Source organism: Mytilus edulis, chromosome 6, assembly GCF_963676685.1.
Source record: "Mytilus edulis chromosome 6, xbMytEdul2.2, whole genome shotgun sequence".
Lineage (NCBI taxonomy): Eukaryota > Metazoa > Mollusca > Bivalvia > Mytilida > Mytilidae > Mytilus > Mytilus edulis.
Window position 1 is genome coordinate 40,379,707 of NC_092349.1, and position 23,157 is coordinate 40,402,863.

The 23,157-nt window shown below is 33.8% G+C and overlaps 1 protein-coding gene across 3 annotated transcripts in view; it reads right to left on the minus strand.

The window, feature by feature from the left end:
* The window catches only part of LOC139529102 (DNA replication ATP-dependent helicase/nuclease DNA2-like), a 233,316-nt gene that overhangs the window by 74,917 nt on the left and 135,242 nt on the right, over positions 1–23,157 (minus strand). For all 3 annotated transcript variants that reach the window (XM_071325376.1, XM_071325377.1, XM_071325378.1), the window contains 3 exons: positions 22,335–22,478; positions 17,306–17,431; positions 9,727–9,806 (listed from right to left, as the gene is read on the minus strand). In XM_071325376.1, the coding sequence (XP_071181477.1) occupies positions 9,727–9,806; positions 17,306–17,431; positions 22,335–22,478 (350 nt within the window). The remainder of the gene's footprint in view (positions 1–9,726; positions 9,807–17,305; positions 17,432–22,334; positions 22,479–23,157) is intronic.

Genomic DNA, 23,157 nt, shown 5'->3' on the forward strand with positions numbered 1-23,157 from the left:
GAACGAAGAGGAGATGGGGCTTTAGTAGACTTTGTACTGGACGAAGAAGTACATTCTTAGATGAAGATGAAGGAAGACTTTTTGAGGTGGAAGAATCATCTATGTCACTGGGAAGATCCCAGACAGATTCACCGACCCAATTGTGTATTTCTACTGTTTCTTTTTTATTTGATTTCTTTTTCTCATTTTTTTTTTGGTGATAATATTGAGCGCTGTAGGGAAGATTGAGTTGACTGAGTACTGGTTTTGGAAGATTTTGGTTTTCTTGGAATTAATATTTTATCGGTAGGTTCTGTTTCAACAGGCAGCATTGTGAAATTGTCCGCATCAATTGGCCAAGTCATGCGAGTTTGTGTATTCTCGTGACTGAATGAGCGGACAACTTTGCTGGCGTATGATGGTCTGTTTGAAACAAGGAGATCACTCGAAACAGAAGCTATCTGTTTAGCTTCTGGGTAACTGATGTTTCTTTCTGTTTTAATTTTAATAATATTTTTTTCTTTAAGGTAAACAGGGCAGTCTCTAGACGATGAAAAATGGGATTCACCACAGTTTACGCATTTAGAAGATTCAGAGTTACAGTTTGTTCCCTCGTGTCCTTCGTCAGAACACTTGAAGCATCTCTGCTTACCACGACATTGTTTGCTTCCATGACCAAACGTTTGACAAGTAAAGCATCGAATTGGGTTAGGGATAAACATGTCAACTCTGATTCCGAAGCAACCTAAAGTAATAGATGGAGGAGGAGTTGGAGTTCTAAAGGTCAAAAGGTATGTATTTAATTTGATTATATTTCCATTCTTTTTAATTTGAAATCTAATAACATCAGTTACACCTTGGCTTGAAAGTTCCTCACCGATTTCTTCCACGGTGAGGTCACCAAGGTATTGACTTCTGTCTCGAATGATCCCCTTACAGCTGTTCAAACTGTTATGAGGAGAGGCAGAAACAGGAAAGTTTGATATTGTAGTCATTGTAAGTAAATTTGTTGATTGACTTTTGTTGGAACATTCAACCAACAAATTGCCAGATCTCATTTTTGAAACTTTTTTGACAGTACCAGCAACGCTTTGAATTTGTTTGTGAATAACAAAGGGCGATATTTTTGAAATTGGTTTTTCATCTGTTCCTTTTATTACAATAAATCTGGGCCAACTGTCATCTTCCCGACAGGGCTCTGAATCATCACATTTTCTTTTCTTATGTACTAAAGCTGATTTATAGGGTTTGTTTTGTTGTGCCATATGAAAGGAGAAAGATTCACCATTCTTGTCATCCACCCACCTCGGAGTGCCTACAAGGGCGATGCTGTGTTTCCGTGGCGAACCGGGATCAAGTGCTAATGCTGAAAACGAGCTCCAAATATAATGTAGCTGGTCCTCAAAATCAGCACCTAAGATCCACTGCGGAAAGCACCAGATGTTCCAAGAATAGTATACTCAAGCAGAGCGTATCCATCAAGCGAAAAAGAAAGCGTACCACTTGATTGCCCCATGAGCCATCGCCTTCTTCAGTTATCCGAAATATAAATAGCTTAATTTAAAATACATATGTATATTATGAAAATTGTTACAAGAAAGCTTATTGTTGAGGATTAACTGAAGGGCTCGACATGACCAGCCGATTGATCGAACCGGGTCCATCCGACCTCCCGTTTAGATGATATCGAAGCCAAAGCAGCTTATTGAACTATGTCTCGTCCGTCCGGGTATTTTCTGACCGTAAGGAGTCTGGCTATAGCCCTCATCCACAAGGATCTCGTCAACCACCGACACGGGTAGCAACCCACGGCAAACGGGTTGGAGAGCCTATTTTATTTAAAACATCGGGCATCTCACGATGTTCGGATCACTTTAGTCTGGTCTCTACCCTTCGACCTGTCCACCATGGGTAACCCTACCAGGAGACGAAGCTCCAGCTGGCATAGCTCTTGGGGTCACTGAGACACGCAAGCCCCCCGACCACGGCAAGGATATCGATCCACCGGAGGGGTGTTTATACAATTATGTCTTAGTAATAGTATGTTAATAAAATTAGAAATAATTATGAAAAGTTTTGTACATGATATTTTACTATTGATAATGGCTAGCATATGGTTTCTCCAAAATGAAACACCTCCATTTTTATTCATAGAATCAATAATATGAGGCAGGCATTACCTGTAAATGGGGACAAAGTCTGTATTCAGTTTTTTTAAATTCAAACATGTTGATAATAGAAATGGAAATACCGTAACGTTTCCGGTATTGGTTCTGTTGTTAGGGATTTAGTTGTGACGTTATTTAAGTTAAGACGTCATATTCAATGTAAACAAAGAAACGCTGTTATCAGGTAACGTTTTTTTCATATCAAACAATTATTAAAAATGATTGGGTGTTGAATTCCGTCCTATATTTGTTGATATGTTGATAAATATACATTTTATTCAAAGTCTCATGCAAACAAGACCGGAACAGAAAGTAGATCTGAAAAAAAAGTTAATGATTTTGTGTTCATTAGTAGAATGAAGAATTCGGGAAATTTTCCTGATTTTTTTTTTTTTTTTATTGATTTTTCTACCATAATTGGGGACTTTGACCCCATATTAGTCATAGATAAATGTTGTATAGTACATGAGGCCCAAGACCACAATTGATGACCCTGCTTTTCGTTGTCCACAAATATAGTTCCTTTTAATTAGTGTGTTTTTCCTTAATTTTTTTTTCTTTCCCTTCCTCACTCATTTCTTAGATTTTTTGGAGTGGAAATGAAAGAAGAGAGGTGACATAAATTTTTGAACGATGTATTTAAGCTGATTTTGATATGGAATGAGTGATTAGGCCAAGTGCAAAAAGGTAATATTTACAGTTTTCGGAACATCTCTTGACTTGTCAATAGGGGTATTGATGTGTATTGGCTAAATTTGTAAAAGTGATTGCTTCAATCTTTCTGAATTTTGGATATATATTTGGACTAGTACAATACATTACACACACAAACAAGAGGCTCTCAAGAGCCTGAATCGCTCACCTTAATTTTTTTGGTTAAATCTCTCATCAATGATTATTTTGGCTTTTCAATTTATTTAAATGTTCTTTGAATCGTCCTATTTTCTTCAAAAGCAAAAAAAAAATCATTTTCTCCTATGTTCTATTTTAGCCATAGGAGCTATGTTTCTGACATACAAGGAAATGAAATATAAAATTTATACTAGATACTCTGAAACTCATTTAGCCTAAGTTTGGTTGAATTTGGTTTAGTAGTTTTAGAGGAGAAGATTTTTTAAAGTTAGCAAATATGATGAACAAATTGTGAAAAATTGTCATTAAAGGACAATAACCCCTTAAGGGGTCAATTGACAATTTTGATCATATTAACTTATTTGTAGATCTTACTTTGCTGATCATTTTTGCTGTTTACAGTTTATCTTTATCTATAATAATATTCAAGATAATGACCAAAAACTGCAAAATTTCCTTAAAATTACCAATTAAGTGGCAGCAACCCAACAATGGTTTGTTTGATTCATCTGAAAATTTCAGGGCTGATAGATCTTGACCTAATGAACAATTTTACCCCGTGAGATTTGCTCTAAATGCTTTCGTTTTTGAGATATAAGCCAAAAACTGCATTTGACCCCTATGTTCTATTTTAAGTAACAGCAGCCATGTTTTTTGACAGATCAAAAATCGAAGCACACACTTTGTGCAGGATAATCTAAGGAACAACCATGCTAAGTTTCATCCAAATCCATTCAGTAGTTTCAGAGGAGAAGATTTTTTAAAGTTAGCAAATGTGATGAACAAATTGTGAAAAATTGTCATTAAAGGACAATAACCCCTTAAGGGGTCAATTGACAATTTTGGTCATATTAACTTATTTGTAGATCTTACTTTGCTGATCATTTTTGCTGTAACAGTTTATCTTTATCTATAATAATATTCAAGATAATGACCAAAAACTGCAAAATTTCCTTAAAATTACCAATTAAGTGGCAGCAACCCAACAATGGTTTGTTTGATTCATCTGAAAATTTCAGGGCTGTCAGATTTGCTCTAAATGCTTTCGTTTTTGAGATATAAGCCAAAAACTGCATTTGACCCCTATGTTCTATTTTAAGTAACGGCGGCCATGTTTTTTGACGGATCAAAAATCGAAGCACACACTTTGTGCAGGATAATCTAAGAAACAATCATGCTAAGTTTCATTCAAATCCATTCAGTAGTTTCAGAGGAGAAGATGTTTGAAAAATTGTTAACAACGACGACGGACGCCAAGTGATGAGAAAAAATTGACAAAAGTGCATGGTGCAATTTTTATAATAATACAAAACGTTATAAAGAACTGATAAAGGAATTAATTGTGGTCTGTGGCCATGAGACTTATTGTTGTTTTAGGTAAACAACAACTAACAGAGTGAAGCAGAACAAGCTAAGTGCATATTGAACTCATTCATTAGTACTTGCAATTTAGCGTATATGCGCCACAGATGCTCCTGCTTGTAAATATGCATGAGTGAATTTGCACATACAGATGCAGGATTCATATAATTAAGACCATTTTATGATTTCAAGCATTTTATAGAAGTTTCATATCATTTGGTTGAAGCAATCATTAGTTAGAGAACAGAAATGACAGATTTAGCAATTTTTTCATTTTCAAAAGGGGAATAACTCCTGAACAGTAAAAGTGAGGCCCCCCAATTTCAAACTTGATCTGCCTTTTATAGCCGACTATGCGGTATGGGCTATGCTCATTGTTGAAGGTCATACGGTGACCTATAGTTGTTAATGTCTGTGTCATTTTGGTCTCTTGTGGACAGTTGTCTCATTGGCAATCATACCACATCTTCTTTTTTTATAGAAACAAAAAAATTGAGCAATTTCTATGTTTACAAAGGGGTATAACTCATGGCTAGTAGAAGTCATGCCACCCAATTTCAAACTTGATCTGTGTTAACCAGAGTGAATGTAATGTTTCCTGGCCGAAAAAAAGTCCATTTATATATAGAATATGGAAAAAATGGAATTTTATGTTTAAAAAATTTACTTCTGGATACTATCTTCTGATCATAAACAAGCTTCTGTCCAAATTTGGTACAATTCCAGGATAGTTTTAGAAAGTTATTTTAAATTTTTTTAAAACTTTAACCACAGAGTGAATATTTGTGGACGCCCACCGCTGCCGCTGCTGACAGAATGTAGGATCGCTTATTCAACTAAAGTCGAAGGCTCAACAAAAATGACCAAAACTCAAAAACTTAACTTAGACAACTGAACCATGAAAATGAGGTCAAGGTCAGATGACACCAGCCAGTTGGACAAGTACACCTGACAATCATTCTATATACCAAATATAGTAGACCTATTGCATACAGTATAAGATCAAAGCGCTGTAAGCGCTGAAGGCAGTTAACCAAAAACCCAAAACCAAGGCAAACGTAATTATGAAAACTGTGGCAATGTTGCTTCAACATTAAACATTGATATATAGTACATTTATGTTTATCTAATGAATTAATTATTAAGGCAAATAGTTTATATGTTATCAAAGTTTCAAAAGCAATGCATATATCAATGCATATTTTTTATGGTACAAGTTTGCAATGATTGCAGTTGTTCTGCTTGGTAGTTAACGTTGGTTTTAGTTGAATGCTAGTAGTACAAGTTGACTTAGTACGAACATGTTATAGTATGAATGGACTGGTTTCCCTGGAAAGAAAACTGAGTTTGTGTTCTATAGTACAAAAGTTATGAGACAAGAATCAGACAAATGTTCACTACTACAGGGATCAAAGGTGAGGTCTGACTGACCTGCCGAAAGTAAATGTAAATGATTTGTTATTTTGTCCCATACATGAATATATATGGTTAAGGGGTGGGGATCTCGATGGTTTTCAAGTTCTCAAATAGGAAGGGTAGGGTGACACTAGGGACTTCCCCTACATTTCATTTGATTTGTTATATTGTCCCATACATGAATATATATGGTTAAGGGGTGGGGATAATATCGGTTTCCAAGTTCCCAAACAGGAGGGGGTAGAATGACCCCAGGGACTCCCCCTATATTTCATTCAATTAGTTATATTGGCCCATACATGAATATATATTGTTTCGGTGTGGGGTTTTCCAAGTTCTCAAACAGGAGAGGTGGGGTGACCACAGGGACTTCCCCTATATTTCATTTGATTTGTTATATTGTCCCATACATAAGTATTAAAGTTTATGGGGTGATGATCTTGACCATTTCCAAGTTCTCAAACAGGAGGGTGTACGGTGACCCCAGGGACTCCCCCCAAATTTCATTTGAATTATTATATTGTCCCATACATGAATATATATGGTTGAGGGGTGGGGATTTCAATGGTTTTCAAATTCTCAAACAGGAGGGGGTGGGGTGACCCAAAGGACTCCTCCATATTTCATCTGATTTGTTATTTTGTCCTATACATGAATATATATGGTTTAGGGGTGGGGATCTCGACCGATTTTAAATTCTAAAACAGGAGGGGTGAGGTGACCCCAAGCAACTCTCCTTATATATTTCATTTGATTTTTCATATTTTCATAAACATGAATATATATGGTTAAGGTGGTATGGGTGTCTTCCTCCATCTTGGATTGTAAAAAACGGGAAACAAAGGTCCAGATTTTCTATCAAGTTAGCAAAATTTGATGCAGGAATGCAGATATTAAATGTGAATTTTCATTGAAAAGAACCAATTTATAAGAATACAACTTAGAAATATTAATACTTTTATTTAACAATTCTATCATTTTGTTTAGTTTTTAATCCCAAAATAGTGTTTTTTCCTGTATAAACCATACAAAATGTGTCATTTTGTCACGTCCTGTAGCTTGAAAAAATGCACGGTGACCTATCATTTTTATTATATTTTTCAACATATATCAATAGATACTACGTTTCGGCGAAGTATGAACAAATTCTATCATTTTTATTTTAGACTCGTATACCACCTTAAGGGGTGGGGATCTCGACCGTTTCCAAGTTCTCAAACAAGAGGGGGTGTGTGACTCCAGGGACTCCCCTTATATTTTATTTGATTTATTATATTGTCCTATACTTGAATATATGGTTCAGGGGTGGGGATCTCGACCGTTTCCAAGTTATCAAACAGGAAGGGGTAGAGTGGCCTAAAGGACGTCACCTATATATCATATGATTTGCTTACATTTAGGTATTATATAATATAGTTGCATTATTTGTGAAAGTAAAGTAAGAAACTTCCAGCTACTTTAATTGACCCTTCAAAATTGCAGTAATATGTTTACACATCTCACATGCATTATCATCATTAATCATTGATAAAGAAAATTTATACTGTGACCATGAACATATATATTGTTAGATATACTGTTCCCAGCTGTCACATTGTATTGGATTTTGACATTAAAATTTTTTCAACAAGAATGTGTCCAAAGTACACGGATGCCCCACTCCCACTATCATTTTCCATGTTCAATGGACCGTGAAATTGGATAAAAAATAAAATTAGGCATTAAAATTAGAAAGATAATATCATAGGGAACATTTGTACTAAGTTTCAAGTTGATTGGACTTTAACTTCATCAAAAACTACCTTGACCAAAAACTTTAACCTGAAACATGCACTTTCATTTTCTATGTTCAGTGGACCGTGAAATTGGGGTCAAAAGTTTAATTTGGCTTTAAAATTAGAAAGATCATATCATAAGGAACATGTGTACCAAGTTTCAAGTTGATTGGACTTCAACTTCATCAAAAACTACCTTGACCAAAAACTTTAACCTGAAGCGGGACAGACGGACGAACGAACAAACAGACGGACGGACGGACGAACGGATTGGACTTCAACTTCATCAAAAACTACCTTGACCAAAAACTTTAACCTGAAACATGCACTTTCATTTTCTATGTTCAGTGGACCGTGAAATTGGGGTCAAAAGTTTAATTTGGCTTTAAAATTAGAAAGATCATATCATAAGGAACATGTGTACCAAGTTTCAAGTTGATTGGACTTCAACTTCATCAAAAACTACCTTGACCAAAAACTTTAACCTGAAGCGGGACAGACGGACGAACGAACAAACAGACGGACGGACGGACGAACGGACGCACAGACCAGAAAACATAATGCCCCTCTACTATCGTAGGTGGGGCATAAAAAGTAATTTTGAGTGTCTGTATAAAATATTTTCTGCTTTTTCTTTCTTTTACATATATTTTGGTTTTCAATTCTAGTGTTTATATTCATCTACCATGCATAGATGTATTTTGTCACCTGCCTGTATTTTTTTGTAGAAGATCGCAAACCCGGAATTACCCTTATCCGCTTCCGGAATCGGATCCGATATTGTAAATTTTATCTTCACGGTAGCCATTGTTATTGTGTTTACAATGTTGTTTTTGTCAATCAGATACGATTTTAATCGAATTTACACATTATTTGTCGGCGATTTTCCGTATAAAGCTAGCGGTTGAACAAAATGAACATCGCTGTCATGAATTATGATGAAAATTAGTTTTTAGATAGTTTATTTGGAGACTTTGGTGAAAAGGTTTGCAAAGTTATTTCTTATTTTCTTTCAATTGGAAGTTGACTCCGTCGGGCGTAGCTTGAAACCAAGTCGAATTTCCACGTAGAAAAGTGGAAGGTCGCGGACCTCGGATCACCGCTAATTTGCACCCCTGCCTCTAAATTGAAAATATACGAAACTTTCGTCTTCTTATTTGAAATTGCCGCCAACAGCATGAACAGTTGAACTTATAAATAGACTACTGACGTGGTTGTACTACGTATTGATGACAAACAATATTCCTACGACTTTTGCCATTTGGGAAATCTTATAAACTACTTGTCTTTAGAGATTTTCGTCGATTAAATATTTCATACAATTGTTCTTTGACATCTTAGCCAAAAGCACAGGTCATAATAGACTACACAATGATTCTTAATGAGCACTACTTCTTATGTGTAACTTCAAAACTTTTGGCTGATTCGACGATCATTTAAGGTTTTTCTGGTCATATTTTTTGTAATCCAGAATAAAAAGTATTAAAAACGTGTCCAATTAGTTATATATAACATAGTAGCCAGCTAGAAAATAACAATGGCAAGTATTTCAGCATTTATTGGGTAGAACACAAATCTAGGGTGCTCGCATAATGCATAATAAAACTTAACTATAACCACTGAACCATGAAAATGAAGTCAAGGTCAGAGGACATTTTTCACTTGGACATGTTCACCTAACAATCCTTCCATACACCAAATATATACTAGACCCATGGCTTATAGTAACTGAGCTATGGACTTGACCACCAAAACTCAACCTTGTTCACTGATCCATGAAATGAGGTCAAGGTCAAGTGAAAAGTGTGTGACGGGCATGAGGACCTTGCAAGGTATGCACATACCAAATATATCTTAACTTTTTTTTTCAAGTAGTCACATACCCATGAATAAGGTCAAGGACAATGAACATGTGACAGACGGAAACCTCATAACATAAGGCATCTATATACAAAGTATGAAGCATCCAGGTCTCCCACCTTGTAACTTATAAAGCTTTTAAGAAGTTAGTTAATGCCGCTGCCGCCACCGGCTTACTATCCCTAAGTTGAGCTTTCTGTGACAAAAGTTGCAGGCTCGACAAAAATGGAAACCTATTTAGAAGCTGTTTGTCCCAACAAGTTTTTTTAAGCTAGAAATAAATTTTAAATAAAAAAAATCTGAACTGTTCTCACCTTTTTCTATTTCTATTTTTGATAGTTTAGCTGCAAATTCTGGAGACTTTCTGTCTATAATTAGTTTTCTAAGATTATCACTGGAAAACAACATGATTTTTATTATTTTCATAATTTAAATTTATTGTTACATACTAATTGTAATACATATCAACAACTGAACAAAAAATGTCTCAAATTGCTTCTAGAACTGCTTTCAACATCAGCAATGAATGTAAAAGACTAGGTAGACATGTTTAACGGGAACAAAACTATAGCTAATCTCTAGTTGTTATTCCAATAAGGAAAAGGCTGAACAAATATTCTTTTTCTGAAAAGAAATTGTTATGGTAAAGCTAAAAGACTATAATATAGTAAATGGGTTGAAATTTTAATGGTTTTCAATATACATTGTAATAAACAATTTATGATTTATTCCACCATGGTAGGAGATAAAATGTAGTCAATTATTCAACGTTTTTGTATTATATATCAAACCCCTTAACACCATAGTCAGGTAGTGATGTATAGGATTTGTAAAAGCCTAACTACTGTACAATAAATTGCTTCACTGAGGGCAGCTGGATACGACCGCAGATGTCCAACTCTGAAAAGTTGGACCAAAATGGACACAATATTCACCCTTGATACAGGTCTGCATTTGGACTGTAATTAAATTTTTGACACATAATAGGTTTCTTAACTGTAGTCAAAGAACTTCAAATTGGTTATATGATTTAAATTTATAATCAGATTTTTGCCTTTACCCCGGTTTTTAGCTTTTGTGCAATCAATTTTTTTCACCTTCCACTTTCCCTTATTCACAAAAAAATTCTTTCCCTCAAGATATGTCAGGATCTCAATTCAAATTTCTAATGGAGTTTGCAACCATAATTACCAATTTAAATGCATCATAAAAGTTTTAAAATATAAAATGACATACAGAGTCATGGTTAAAATTAATATAAATTAATAGTAACTGCTAAAAATAAATTGACACCTCAAGACAATCATAATTTCTTAATACATAATTTACAAGCAGTGTAAGGGAGGTAATCAAACAGTGTTCTTTAAATTGTCTTAATTGTCCTTTACCCAGAAAAACCTTTGTTTTCCCCCTTTTTTACCCCTAATTCCTATATGGTTTGAGCCATAACCCCCAAAAGTCAATCATAACTATCCTTTTGTAGTATGGAAACTTGTGGTATAATTTAAGAGGGATTCATATACTTTAACACAAGTTATTGTCTAGAAACTATAAAAATGTTAATTTGGGCCCCTAATTCCTAATCAGAAGGGACCATAACCCTCAAAATTTATCCAAAGCTTCCAATAGTGGTTATAAACCATGTGTTAAAATTTTTTATTGATTTCTATTTACTTATACTAAAGTTATTATCTGTAAACCATCGGTCTTCGGACGACACTGATGACTACTAAGACAACGTGATAGCAATATACGACCAAAAATGTTTTAATTATTGCAGTTGTATAAAAAAAATTAAAAAAAAATCAGCCCAATATCTGAAGGCTTTATAAAAAAGAGTCTGTATAACTGTGATTTTCAACAATTTATCAAAGTCCAAAGCCTGTAATTTCAGCAAAAATAAGCATAGTGGAACAAATCTTACACTTGATCTGTTACTCAACATGGTTAAAAAAATATACCAAAAATCAGTCAAATATCTGAAGGCTTATAGATAAAAAGTCTGTATATATTGCTTTTGTTTTAAGAATAATCAATTTTACTGATCTTTACTTTTATTAAAGTTTCTGAATAGTCCCAGGAAGTTATGAAAACAATTATCATGTAGAATGTGAAGTTAGTTCATATGCACTACTATGTGACTATTTGTTTTCAAATATCAAAATATAGGGCTCGAGCATATTTTCAACAATTATATGCCTGGAACTTTTAAGAGTTTTTACTTGCACTGATATTCTGTACTATGCACATGTACCTTGTACGCATAACTTGACCGAAAGATTTATTGATATCATATATATCTCCCTAGCATGATTTGTGAAACAGCTGTACAATGTGCAATCTATTAGGGGGAGGGGTAGGACCTTTATCGGGACTCCAGGATCGGGTGTTTTTAAGCTCGGGATTTCAGCATTTCCAGGAATTGTTTTTTTTCGAATTTCGGGATGCAGAAATTTAAATTTGGGAGCTCAGGATTTCGTGGTTTAAAGCCCGGAATTTCAGGATCAGGACCATCCTACCCCTCATCTATAGCATGTGTTATTCTGACATTCTACCAATTTTATCAAAATTTGAACTGAAATTATCAGAGATGATATCTGTGAAATAAAAAAAATATTTGACTAAAATATAAAGCCACTGCCCGGCAGTGCATTTTCCACATCATCATCATGCAACCAGTTTAAAAAGCTAAAACAGAGCATTCATCTTACTTTACTTGCAACCCTAGAGACTGAGTGTTTAAATTTTCATGTGTCCTGGTGTTATCAATAAAAATCCAAAAGACTTGAAACTCAAATGTCACGTATTTTACATCGCATTTATAAATGGATATTTATTGGACAAACTGTTTTGAATGAACCCTGCTCTTCAAGTATAAAGGTCAACGTTCGTTATACTTTCAACATCGACTTCAATCAAATGCTTTGAATCTCTAAATGCAAGTGTTCATGCCAAACGCTAACGTGATACCAAATGGGCTTAAGATAAAACCCGTGGATTCTGGTAAAAAAGTTTTGAGCGGGAAATACAAATATAAGATTTTTTCGATAGGAACGAAAAAAAATTAAAATAAAATATTGCTGGTAAATACAAATAAAAGATTTTCAGTCGGAACAAATTTATAGGGTGGGTCGGTAAAGGGCAAACAAACAATATTTTAATTTAAGCCTAACTGTGATTTTGTACAATTTATCTCAGTCCAAAGCAAAAATTAGCAGAACGTAAAAAAAATTTCAGAAAACAATGGGCCTCAGTTATTTATATGGTGATGCTAATAAACTTTGTAATTATACAACTAGAAAAAGTTTACTTTTGCTACAAAATTTCACTATAGTCTTAGAAAATCAAAATCTTAATTTATCCATGTCCGTCTTACATAGTAGGCTAACAAGTATATGCTCTTGAATGATTATGTTAATGAATGCTCTTACAAATAAAATGGAGAATGGAAATGAGGAATGTGCCAAAGAGACAACAACCCGACCATAGAAAAAAACATTGAAATGCTTTGAATCTCTAAATGCAAGTGTTCATGCCAAACGCTAACGTGATACCAAATGGGCTTAAGATAAAACCCGTGGATTCTGGTAAGAAAGTTTTGAGCGGGAAATACAAATATAAGATTTTCGATAGGAACGAAAAAAAATTTAAATAAAATATTGCTGGTAAATACAAATAAAAGATTTTCAGTCGGAACAAATTTATAGGGTGGGTCGGTAAAGGGCAAACAAACAATATTTTAATTTAAGCCTAACTGTGATTTTGTACAATTTATCTCAGTCCAAAGCAAAAATTAGCAGAACGTAAAAAAAAATTCAGAAAACAATGGGCCTCAGTTATTTATATGGTGATGCTAATAAACTTTGTAATTATACAACTAGAAAAAGTTTACTTTTGCTACAAAATTTCACTATAGTCTTAGAAAATCAAAATCTTAATTTATCCATGTCCGTCTTACATAGTAGGCTAACAAGTATATGCTCTTGAATGATTATGTTAATGAATGCTCTTACAAATAAAATGGAGAATGGAAATGGGGAATGTGCCAAAGAGACAACAACCCGACCATAGAAAAAAACATTGAAATGCTTTGAATCTCTAAATGCAAGTGTTCATGCCAAACGCTAACGTGATACCAAATGGGCTTAAGATAAAACCCGTGGATTCTGGTAAAAAAGTTTTGAGCGGGAAATACAAATATAAGATTTTCGATAGGAACGAAAAAAAATTTAAATAAAATATTGCTGGTAAATACAAATAAAAGATTTTCAGTCGGAACAAATTTATAGGGTGGGTCGGTAAAGGGCAAACAAACAATATTTTAATTTAAGCCTAACTGTGATTTTGTACAATTTATCTCAGTCCAAAGCAAAAATTAGCAGAACGTAAAAAAAAATTCAGAAAACAATGGGCCTCAGTTATTTATATGGTGATGCTAATAAACTTTGTAATTATACAACTAGAAAAAGTTTACTTTTGCTACAAAATTTCACTATAGTCTTAGAAAATCAAAATCTTAATTTATCCATGTCCGTCTTACATAGTAGGCTAACAAGTATATGCTCTTGAATGATTATGTTAATGAATGCTCTTACAAATAAAATGGAGAATGGAAATGAGGAATGTGCCAAAGAGACAACAACCCGACCATAGAAAAAAACATTGAAATGCTTTGAATCTCTAAATGCAAGTGTTCATGCCAAACGCTAACGTGATACCAAATGGGCTTAAGATAAAACCCGTGGATTCTGGTAAGAAAGTTTTGAGCGGGAAATACAAATATAAGATTTTCGATAGGAACGAAAAAAAATTTAAATAAAATATTGCTGGTAAATACAAATAAAAGATTTTCAGTCGGAACAAATTTATAGGGTGGGTCGGTAAAGGGCAAACAAACAATATTTTAATTTAAGCCTAACTGTGATTTTGTACAATTTATCTCAGTCCAAAGCAAAAATTAGCAGAACGTAAAAAAAAATTCAGAAAACAATGGGCCTCAGTTATTTATATGGTGATGCTAATAAACTTTGTAATTATACAACTAGAAAAAGTTTACTTTTGCTACAAAATTTCACTATAGTCTTAGAAAATCAAAATCTTAATTTATCCATGTCCGTCTTACATAGTAGGCTAACAAGTATATGCTCTTGAATGATTATGTTAATGAATGCTCTTACAAATAAAATGGAGAATGGAAATGGGGAATGTGCCAAAGAGACAACAACCCGACCATAGAAAAAAACATTGAAATGCTTTGAATCTCTAAATGCAAGTGTTCATGCCAAACGCTAACGTGATACCAAATGGGCTTAAGATAAAACCCGTGGATTCTGGTAAAAAAGTTTTGAGCGGGAAATACAAATATAAGATTTTCGATAGGAACGAAAAAAAATTTAAATAAAATATTGCTGGTAAATACAAATAAAAGATTTTCAGTCGGAACAAATTTATAGGGTGGGTCGGTAAAGGGCAAACAAACAATATTTTAATTTAAGCCTAACTGTGATTTTGTACAATTTATCTCAGTCCAAAGCAAAAATTAGCAGAACGTAAAAAAAAATTCAGAAAACAATGGGCCTCAGTTATTTATATGGTGATGCTAATAAACTTTGTAATTATACAACTAGAAAAAGTTTACTTTTGCTACAAAATTTCACTATAGTCTTAGAAAATCAAAATCTTAATTTATCCATGTCCGTCTTACATAGTAGGCTAACAAGTATATGCTCTTGAATGATTATGTTAATGAATGCTCTTACAAATAAAATGGAGAATGGAAATGGGGAATGTGCCAAAGAGACAACAACCCGACCATAGAAAAAAACATTGAAATGCTTTGAATCTCTAAATGCAAGTGTTCATGCCAAACGCTAACGTGATACCAAATGGGCTTAAGATAAAACCCGTGGATTCTGGTAAAAAAGTTTTGAGCGGGAAATACAAATATAAGATTTTCGATAGGAACGAAAAAAAATTTAAATAAAATATTGCTGGTAAATACAAATAAAAGATTTTCAGTCGGAACAAATTTATAGGGTGGGTCGGTAAAGGGCAAACAAACAATATTTTAATTTAAGCCTAACTGTGATTTTGTACAATTTATCTCAGTCCAAAGCAAAAATTAGCAGAACGTAAAAAAAAATTCAGAAAACAATGGGCCTCAGTTATTTATATGGTGATGCTAATAAACTTTGTAATTATACAACTAGAAAAAGTTTACTTTTGCTACAAAATTTCACTATAGTCTTAGAAAATCAAAATCTTAATTTATCCATGTCCGTCTTACATAGTAGGCTAACAAGTATATGCTCTTGAATGATTATGTTAATGAATGCTCTTACAAATAAAATGGAGAATGGAAATGGGGAATGTGCCAAAGAGACAACAACCCGACCATAGAAAAAAACAACAGCAGAAGGTCACCAACAGGGCTTCAATGTAGCGAGAAATTTCCGCACCCGGAGGCGTCCTTCAGCTGGCCCCTAAACAAATATATACTAGTTCAGTGATAATGAACGCCATACTAATATCCAAATTGTACACAAGAAACTCAAATTAAAATAATACAAGACTAACAAAGGCCAGAGGCTCCTGATTTGGGACAGGCGCAAAAATGTGGCGGGGTTAAACATGTTTGTGAGATCTCAACCCTGCCCTTATACCTCTAGCCAATATAGAAAAGTAAAGGCATAACAATACGCACATTAAAATTCAGTTCAAGAGAAGTCCAAGTCTGATGTCAGAAGATGTAACCAAAGAAAATAAACAAAATGACAATAATACATAAATAACAACAGACTACTAGCAGTTAACTGACATGCCAGCTCCAGACTTCAATTAAACTGACTGAAAGATTATGATTTCATCATATGAACATCAGGCACAATCCTTCCCCTTAGGGGTTTAGTATCATACCATCATAACATATATGAGAAGAACATAACCCGTGTCATGCCAACAACTGGTTTTTGAATAAATGTGCATAGTTCCGATGCAAAGACCCTATAAGTGAATCAATATTAACGCCAAAATATGCAATCTTTAATGACCAGACAACAGTATCGTTACTATATCCCTTCTTAATAAGTCTATTCAAAGGTTTTGTTAGTTTTTGAGGTGAATACCGACACCTTTGTGCTTTATAAAGAATATTTCCATAAAAAATTGGATGTGAAATACCTGAACGTATAAGTAGTCTGCATGTTGAGCTATATTTACTAATGATGTCCTTATACCGATGATAAAATTTAGTAAATGTTTTGACTAGTTTGTGATATTGAAAACCCTGGTGTAATAATTTTTCAGCAATACATAAATTTCTCTCGTTAAAATCTAAAACATTGTTACAAACACGAGCGAATCATACAAGTTGAGATATATAAACACCGTAAGATGGTGACAAGGGAACGTTACCATCTAAAAATAGATAATTAACGATTGGGAAATGAAAAATCATCTCTTTTATCATAAATTTTAGTATTCAGCTTTCCGTTAGTGATATAAATATCAAGATCGAGAAAAGGGCAGTGGTCATTGTTAGTATTAGCTTTATTTAAAGTAAGTCCAACAGGATAAATTTCTTTAATATACATACTGAACTCGTCATTATTGAGAGCCAAAATATCATCCAAATATCTAAAAGTATTATTAAATTTGTTTATCAGATGCTGTTTCGATGGGGGTTAGCTTATTTTTGTCATAAATTGTAACTCATAGCAATAAAAAAACAGGTCTGCAATAAGTGGTGCACAGTTAGTCCCCATTGGAATTCCGATAATCTGAAGATATACGGAATCCCCAAAGCGAACAAAAATGTTATCTAGTAAAAATTCAAGGGCATATATAGTATCAAAGCATGTCCAATTGACATATTTTTTTTGGAGACTATCTTACCTTCGAGGTTCATCCATCATTAGTTTGGACAAGTTTGAATACAAAATACTGGCTGTACTAAAGCTACTGTATCTATCTAGTCTGAATATCTCCTCTTTTAATGTTATAATTCTCTGTAAACTTTCACTACAAATTGATTTAAAAAGGCACAGGTATATATATATTATATCATAATGGGTATACTATTAGATACAAAAATCAAACTGCACATGACAAAAACTTCAAAGTATAGTGTATTTGTAGATATAAGAAGATGTGGTATGAGTGCCAATGAGACAACTCTCCATCCAAGTCTATTCATTTGACTTTTAGGCATCTGTTGATCATGTCCAAACAAGAGGTATACAATTCATAAAGAATAAAAGTTAGAAATAAGAGCTAGACCTGCTAGAAAACTAGAGGCTCTAAAGAGCCTGTGTCGCTCACCTTGGTCTATATGAATATTAAACAAAGGAAGCAGATGGATTCATGACATTGTGTTTTGGTGATGGTGATGTGTTTGTACGTCTTACTTTACTGAACATTCTTGCTGCTTACAGTTATCTCTATATATAATGAACTTGGCCCAGTAGTTTCAGTGGAAAATGTTAGTAAAAATTTACAAATTTTATGAAAATTGTTAAAAATTGACTATAAAGGACAATAACTACTTAGGGGAACAATTGACTATTTCAGTCATGTTGACTTATTTGTAAATCTAACTTTGCTGTACATTATTGCTGTTTACAGTTTATCTCTATCTATAATAATATTCAAGATAATAACCAAAAACAGTAAAATTTCCTTAAAATTACCAATTTAGGGGCAGCAACCCAACAACGGGTTGTCCGATTCATCTGAAAATTTCAGGGCAGATAGATCTTGACCTGATAAACAATTTTACCAATGTCAGATTTGCTCTAAATGCTTTGGTTTTTGAGTTATAAGCCAAAAAACTGTATTTTACCCCTATGTTCTATTTTTAGCCATAGCGGCCATCTTGGTTTGATGGCCAGGTCACCAGACACATTTTTTAAACTAAATACCCCAAAGATGATTGTGGCTAAGTTTGGATTAATTTGGCCCAGTAGTTTCAGAGGAAGAGATTTTTGTAAAAGATTACTAAGATTTACGAAAAATGGTTAAAAATTGACTATAAAGGGCAATAACTCCTAAAGGGGTCAACTGACCATTTCGGTCATGTGACTTTTTTGTAAATCTTAATTTGCTGAACATTATTTCTGTTTACAGTTTATCTCTATCTATAATAATATTCAAGATAATAACCAAAAACAGTAAAATTTCCTTAAAATTACCAATTTAGGGGCAGCAACCCAACAACGGGTTGTCCGATTCATCTGAAAATTTCAGGGCAGATAGATCTTGAGCTGATAAACAACTTTAACCCAATGTCAGATTTGCCCTTAATGCTTTGGTTTTTGAGTTATAAGCCAAAAACTGCATTTTACCCCTATGTTCTATTTTTAGCCATAGCGGCCATCTTGGTTTGATGGCCAGGTCACCAGACACATGTTTTAAACTAGATACCCCAAAATTGATTGTGGCCAAGTTTGGATTAATTTTGTCTAGTAGTTTCAGAGGAGAAGATTTTTGTAAAAGATTAGTAAGATTTACGAAAAATGGTTAAAAATTGACTATAAAGGGCTATAACTCCTAAAGGGGTCAACTGACCATTTCGGTCATGTTGACTTATTTGTAAATCTTACTTTGCTGAACACTATTGCTGTTTAAAGTTTATCTCTATCTATAATAATATTCAAGATAATAACCGAAAACAGTAAAATTTCCTTTAAATTACCAATTTAGGGGCAGCAACCCAACAACGAGTTGTCCGATTCATCTGAAAATTTCAGGGCAGATAGATCTTGACATGATAAACAATTTTACCAATGTTAGATTTTCTCTAAATGCTTTGGTTTTTGAGTTATAAGCCAAAAACTGCATTTTACGCCTATGTTCTACTTTTAGCCATGGCGGCCATCTTGGTTGGTTGGCCAGGTCACTGGACACATTTTTTAAACTAGATACCCCAATGATGATTGTGGCCAAGTTTGGTTTAATTTGGCCCAGTAGTTTCAGAGGAAAGATTTTTGTAAAAGTTAACAACGGACGCCGGACGCAGGACGCAAAGGGATGGGAAAAGCTCACTTGGCCCTTTGGGCAGGTGAGCTAAAAATAGCGAAATCCTATATTTAAAAAAAAACAAGAGTGCACACGCTGAAATGTCTCGCCTTCTATACTAATCATTGATATTATGTTGATAGTCCTAAGTATAAAGCTTAGTTTTATTACAACTGTCTCATAAACTTAACATTAACCAAGATAACTAAACAAAGACCAATGAACCTTGAAAATGAGGTCAAGGTCAGATGAACCATGCCAGGCAGACATGTACAGCTAACAATGCTTCTATACAACATATATAGTTGACCCATTACTTATACATGTTATAGTTTAAGAAAAATAGACCAAAACACAAAAACTTAACACTGTGCAATGAACCGTGAAAATGATGTCACGGTCAAATAAAACCTGCGCGACTGACATAAAGATCATAAAATATTTCCATACACCAAATATAGTTGACCTATGGCATACAGTATTAGATAAAAAGACCAAAACTCAAAAACTTAACTTTGACCGCTGAACCATGAAAATGAGGTCAAGGTCACATGACATCTGCCCGCTAGACATGTACACCTTACCATCATTCCATACAACAAATATAGTATACCTATTGCATATAGTATGAGAAAAACAGACCAAAACACAAAAATTTAACTATAACCACTGAACCATGAAAATGAGGTCAAGGTCAGATGACACCTGCCAGTTGGACATGTACACCTTACAGTCATTCCATACACCGAATATACTAGCCCTATTGCTTATAGTATCTGAGATATGGACTTGACCACCAAAACTTAACCTTGAGCACTGATCCATGAAATGAGGTCGAGGTCAAGTGAAAACTGTCTGACAGACGTGAGGACCTTGCAAGGTACTCACATACCAAATATAGTTATCCTATTACTTATAATAAGAGAGAATTCAACATTACAAAAAATTTGAACTTTTTTTTCAAGTGGTCACTGAACCATGAAAATGAGGTCAAGGACATTGGACATGTGACTGACGGAAACTTCGTAACATGAAGCATCTATATACAAAGTATGAAGCATCCAGGTCTTCCACCTTCTGAAATATAAAGCTTTTAAGAAGTGAGCTAACACCGCCGCCGTAGCCGCCGCCGCCGTAGCCGCCGCCGCCGCCGGATCACTATCCCTATGTCGAGCTTTCTGCAACAAAAGTTGCAGGCTCGACAAAAAATGATTTAGACCCGGGAGCCCCCTTAAGTGTTATTTCATGAACAATGAAACATCTTGTTTCTCTGTTTTCTTCCGAATACTGCTCATTTACCAAGCCCTCAAAGGGAAATTTTTGAAGGCCTTTTGCAATTACTTAAGATTTTTGGCTATTCGTTTCTCTGTTAAATTTATGAGATGAAACATTGAAATCTAATAAAAAATTATGAGCTAACCTGAGAAAAAATCTTTAAAGGCAAGTTTTTACATCTCAAAACTTTTAGCACTTTTAAGGGAATGAAAAAAAATTTACTTACTGTTGATTGATTATTATTTGTGGGATATCAATTTAGTGGATTTAAAATGTTCAACGAAATACAATGTTTTATAGGCTTGTATGCAGACTTTGGCAAAACCATGAAATTAAATATCCACAAAAATGCAATGTTTACTGAATCCACAAAAATTGATACCCACAAAAATAAATGAATCCACAGTATACAAGTAAATTTTTAGGAAAATTAAGGGAAGATTATTCAAACATTATGAACAAAACAAAATTAACCTTATATATATATATATATACACAAATGTATAAATATCAACTTTTTTCTGTTTTGAATAGTTTGTTCTTGGGTTGTTACACCACTGTCCCAGGTTAGGGGAGGTTGGCATGGTACCTTCAAACATGTTTTACATTTCTCACTCGGGACCCTTGAAAGCTTACTATACAGAATGGGTTTAGCTCATTGTTGCAGGCTGTACAGTGACCTATAGTTGCTAACTTCTATATCATTTGGTCTCTGGTGGAGAGTTGTCTCATTGGCAATCATACTATATCTTCTTATTAATATATTCAAACTGGCTTTCAGTAACTGTGAGTAGTCTAAGATTATGTCTTTTGTTATTTCATTCTATTACTCAACTGTCCCAGTTTAGGTAAGGAAAAGAGTTGAGCACTCACATTACTGCCACATTCTTTATATGCATATTCCAAACCAGGATCATGCAATTTAATGTTTGTTAATAATTGCTGTCCATCAAAATGTTTTTTCCATTCTTTTGGATTTGTTCATTGTTGAGGACATACTTAAGAATTCATTATGACATCTTAATATAATTATTCATCATACTTATTGTTAATTAAAAATAAGGAGATGTTGTATGATTGCCAATGAAACAAATATCCACCAAAATGTAAATGAAATGGATGCAAGCAGTGTATTTATCTATTCCTCATCCTTTACAACAACAAAAACACTACATACAGATCAGAAAGTACTCCTCACAGTTACAGACAGCAATTTCAACTATTAAAAAAATCAAGTATCTAAGACTGAAGTATCAATCAGTACACATCAAGCATCTGATGGATTCAGTTTAAGACACCATTAACAGTCAGAGAAAAACAAGATCTTGTGCAATCAAGCCTTTTATGTATTCTAATATCAAATTTATGTTTGACCAATTCCTATGCCCAACTATATCATGAACACAGAATTGAAAAACGGGATATTCTACATTGTTATGTCCCCTTAACAAGCAATTGATTGAAATACATTGAAGTTTTTTTTTCCAAACAGAATATTGAAAAATGCATTGAGTCATAAATACAATTTTCCAAAATGGATTTTACTGCCCTTTAAAGCCAGTGTATGACAAACCTTATGAATGACGAAAGACTGTCAATTTGAAGTTCATAGATAAAGAACAGACAGAATTACCTTTCAATAGCAATGCCAATACTTTCCTCTGTAATACCAACAACAGTACCATTGCATAGAGCTAAATGATTGGTCTTTTCTGTTGATATAATCATGTAATCCTGTACAGCTATACCTATCATGTTAATACTAGTGGAATATAACCTAATAAAATATAGATAATTACTGGTTCATTTAAATATACAATTAGTTCTCTTTATCCTGAATTCTTGGTAACTTACAATCCCCCAACATCTATGACAGCATAACCAAATTAAAATTAAAGGATGTGTAGTATACATCAATGATACAGCAAGTCAGTGACAAAGACAGTATGAAAACACAAACCAGACACTATTTAACTATCATAGGGGTCAAATGAGAAAGATTAAATTGATTTGACTTTGGTATACAACATACTCTTAGCTGATAATGAAACAGTTCAACTGTATACCATGTTAGGTTGACCAAAACTTTAAGGGACAAAAGATATGACCCAGACATGAATTGGACAAGGTTTTACTATCAAGAACAAAGTCAAGGTCAGTGATGATTACTAAAAGATAGGGCACGTCCAAAGACCTACTGAGTTTGATAACCAAACGTTTCAAGCACAAACTTTATGAAACGAGCACAAAATGGATAGTCAACTATGATGGTCAAATGTAAAGGTGAAGTTCTGAATGGACTGACTTTAGTATTTTTTTACAGTAAAAACAAGGCATGAATAAGGCATGGTTTTACAAAATATCAACAATCTAAAATTTTTCATAATATATATTTCTTTACAAGTGAAACTGGTAATTGATTGCGACTGATTTTCTAAATTGTCTAATGCATATTA